This window comes from Kryptolebias marmoratus, linkage group LG16 (assembly GCF_001649575.2).
Source record: "Kryptolebias marmoratus isolate JLee-2015 linkage group LG16, ASM164957v2, whole genome shotgun sequence".
In the NCBI taxonomy this organism is placed as follows: Eukaryota; Metazoa; Chordata; class Actinopteri; order Cyprinodontiformes; family Rivulidae; genus Kryptolebias; species Kryptolebias marmoratus.
Genome location: NC_051445.1, coordinates 31,676,678 through 31,680,593, shown reverse-complemented (window position 1 = coordinate 31,680,593; position 3,916 = coordinate 31,676,678). Strand labels below are relative to the sequence as shown.

Genomic DNA, 3,916 nt, shown 5'->3' with positions numbered 1-3,916 from the left:
AACTAATTATCATTATTCATAATAATATATTGGAACAAAAAGTCATAGCTGAAAAAGCGTTTTATTATTCAGTTTTTATTGACGTTAGACGATGATTCGATGCATGTAAAATTAATAAGGTGACAAAACACTTTGGTGGCCCCCCCACCTAGAAAATGAATCCGGCACCACTGGTTTTTACAAATATGTAAAAAATATTTTTTTATAAAAGTTACCTACTGCAGCTTTAAATCAAACAAATAAAGACACATTCAGAAGAATCATCTCAAACAACAATTGTCACACATCCTCACCACAGACTATTATAACAGCTTTGTGTCAGTCTGTTTTAAAAAATATACTCTTTAATTTGTAAAGGTTTATGTCACTGCCTCACAATACACACCATCACCTAACATGATCTTCACCAACCTGCCCTCCAGACTAGAAAGAAACAAAAACATTTAGTTTCTGTTGAAAATGGATTTGGATAAAAATGTGCACTTACAGCACAGCAAAAATATGAATAATGACAAGTCTTCACCGCCATTTGTAAAGTGTCTGAAGCCGGGGTCAATCAATTTCTGAGCTCAAACTGATCACTGATCCATCTGTGTACAGATGTAATGGCTCAAAGCGGTCCTGTGACCACAGCTGAGCTGATCAACTGTTTCTCTGTCCTTCTTCAGGCCTTCTCACCATCAAACTCCAGTGATGAGAAGGCCTGACCACCAGACAGGTAATGCTTCAGAGAGCTAACCTGTTTCTGGTTAGTCTTGTCAAATCTAACTGAGCTGAGCTTGAGGGACTCTTTAGATTTTCATTTTAATGTCAGTTTGCAGAATGACTCAGATTCTAACATGATTTCTGTATTTTATTATTGCCAGCTGCTGAAGGTTGATGACAAACAGTCTGTGCCTGTTTGTTTGCCTGTATCATTAACAAAAGACCTCATGAATCACTGAACAGATTGTAAGAAAACTTTCAGACACTAACCATTGGGTTGACATCTACAACTGATTAACTTTTGAACTTAACCCAATTCAAACTGACCGCCACAGCCAACTGACCTTAGAAAACACTAAAATGTATGAAACTCAACCAATTTTACAGATATTGAGCTCAGATTTAGTGTGGATCATCCCCAACACACTGCACAACATCTTTGCATAAAACCTTGGAGTTATTTGCTGGCATAAGCCCTGTTTGTTTGTTTGTTAGCAAACTATCTCATGAACCACTGAATGGATTTCAATGAAACTCAGAAAATAATTTGGTGTGGTAATAGCTTAGAGTCAGTTACAACACTTACTCCAAGCTCGTGTGATATCACAGGAGATTGTGCATACAGTAATTTTATTTTCAATGGTTTGTCATTTCTTAACACTGGTTTTAGTCTAAAATTCTAGCATTAAAAAGTGGTGGGCAATATAATTCCCTCCAAGGAATGCTGGGCCATTAACTTAGGATTGATTTTAAACATCTTTTTAAGTTTAATGAATTACTGTTTGAATATTTTTGATTTTGAAAGACTTCAGTAAAAATCCTATATACAGAAAAAGTCATTTAATCAGCAGATGAATCATGTTTTGGTGTCAACACAGACAGGTACCAGAAAACCACATAGAAATGTTCTGTTTGCTGATGTGAAACTCAGATTTTTAAAGATTAACCCGTCTGCTGAGTTTAGTTCTTTAAGTTTTCTCTTAGATCCTCCAAACAGCTGCTTTTCACTTTCAGATTTGTATTAATCATTGCTACTGGCTCTCAAAGAAAACCGTTTATATGGATCAATGTGTACACTACACTAAAAAACAAGTCCTCAGAGAGACAGTACTGGACCTCTGGTGTACTGTCATACAACAGGCATGTGTGTTTTAGCAGTTTCTGTAGAGTTCTGGTTGCATACCCTGACTCCTGGTGGCACCGTCATCAACCCCTGAAGCCAGGGACTCCATCATCTCAGCCCTCTTCCAGTGAAAGTCAGCTGGTGTCAGAAGGCCCTGAGCCACAGCTTTCTCCATGCTCCTCTCTGTCTGTCGGCGATAGCCACCCTCACCAGCCAAACCAAACTGCCTCTGGACAACAACAGTACACAGCTCAGACTGTACATCTGTGTGCAAGTTGGATGGAGTTTACACAATATTCTCTCATCTTTGACTGTTAATTACAAATACAACATGTACCCTTGAGGCTAATTAACCAGATGCTGAAAACCCAACATAGCCCCCAGGATCAAACCCTGCCGTGTTCAAATGGGGATTCTTCAGAGGGAGAGCTCTGACATTGACACGTTTTAATATTAAAATAAAACTTTAAAACTGCTAATTTTAGCTTAATGTTACAGCAGAATAAACTGTAGTAGATTACAGCTACAACATGAACATAAACACCACATTTAGCTTTAAATTTGACTTTTTTATAAAAATCTATCTGATCAAAATCCAGACCTGCAGCTTTTTAAACTCCTCTTCCTCCTGCTGGACTTCCTCCTGTTGTCTTCTCAGCTCCTCTTTCTGCTGAAGCTGTAAGGCCAGTTTCAGGTCTGGGTCAGGGTCTTAGGACAGCACAGAGGGGACCAGAGCAGAGATGAGAGACCGAGGCAGCTTCCATTCAATGTTTAACAGTGCAGCAGAAATACAGTATACAGACCTGAGCTTTGGTTCAAATGTAGTTCTACATGTTCCTGCAGAGAGAAGCTGTCACTGCAGACAGTTGAGCACATGGGACACTCAAACCTCCTCTCTCCTAAAACAACACCAGGCATTTTACTAGCATGACAACTAAAAACAGACACGGTAAAGTTTTCTGTAAACAAGAAACTGAGTGAAAGATTAAACCATTTCTCTGAGAATTGTTCTGTCAAAAAATTGCAATCACAAATCTGTAGTTGTTAATCATACATACAGATTTTTTTCATTTTGACACATGGGACATGTTTGGCAGCATGTGAAACTCTAAATAATGTGGTTCTCAGAGACAATACATTGTACACTTCATCATGTCAGAGTGATCAGAGAATTAAAGAAATCTGTAGGAAAAGCCAACAACACTAGGATTATCATATATACAGTATGGTCAGAAGTTCACAGACTAAGACAAATTTGTTTGTACCCTTCATTAAAGACAGAAAAACTCCCAAAGGTCAGAAATAAATTGAAACTGACTAAATTAATGAGAAAACATTACTAAAAGATAAACTAATGATAGCTTTTAAATTTGATTTAAAAACAAATATTTAAAAAAACAAACTAATGACAGTGGCCTTGACAAAAAGGATGCTACTCTTAACTTAATATTTTGTTGCCCAGCCTTTTGAGGCAATCAGGGGATTTCTGTAACTCTCTCTGAGACTTCTACACCTGTCCACAGGTATTTTGTCTCACTCCTCATGAACAAACTGATCCAGCTGTCTCAGGTTTGAAGGCTTCCTTTTCCAGATGTTTCAGCTCCTTCCACAGGTGTTCAACAGGATTTAGATCAGGGCTCAGAAGGCCTCTTCAGCAGGGTTTCCCCCAGAAAAGAGGCTAAGCCCGGTGGTAGGTGGCCGTTTGCCTGCCGATCGTGATTTAGTAAAAAAAATGATTAAAGATGACAGGAAAGTTGAAAATACGGGTATTTATTCTGTGATATTGTAAGATATTTGTGCCAAATATTTACACAGTTACACAGTTTTACAAAAAGCACTTTTGAAATACTTTTTCAAACAAAAATACATTAAAATAAATACTAATTGATTGCACCTAATTTGAATCCTAATTTAAGTCACATTTAACAATGAAATGAACATAAATGAAAAAGTGCAAACAAAGCACCAACACACGTCTCACTTCCAGGCCAATGAATAACAACAGAGAACTCTGACAAACAGACAGATTCTGTGCTGTACTGTGCTTTTTGTGACACAGGCTGCATGTTGGATCACTACATGGAACAA

At 37.8% G+C, this 3,916-nt stretch overlaps 1 protein-coding gene across 5 annotated transcripts in view; it reads right to left on the bottom strand.

Moving 5' to 3' along the window:
- Positions 1 to 3,916, bottom strand: part of zufsp (zinc finger containing ubiquitin peptidase 1) — an 18,447-nt gene that overhangs the window by 12,114 nt on the left and 2,417 nt on the right. For 4 of the 5 annotated variants that reach the window (XM_017438488.3, XM_025002056.2, XM_017438489.3 and 1 more), the window contains 3 exons: positions 2,632 to 2,727; positions 2,430 to 2,536; positions 1,889 to 2,057 (listed from right to left, as the gene is read on the bottom strand). In XM_017438488.3, the coding sequence (XP_017293977.1) occupies positions 1,889 to 2,057; positions 2,430 to 2,536; positions 2,632 to 2,727 (372 nt within the window). The remainder of the gene's footprint in view (positions 1 to 1,888; positions 2,058 to 2,429; positions 2,537 to 2,631; positions 2,728 to 3,916) is intronic. The other variant, XM_037980568.1, reaches the window with a different exon arrangement.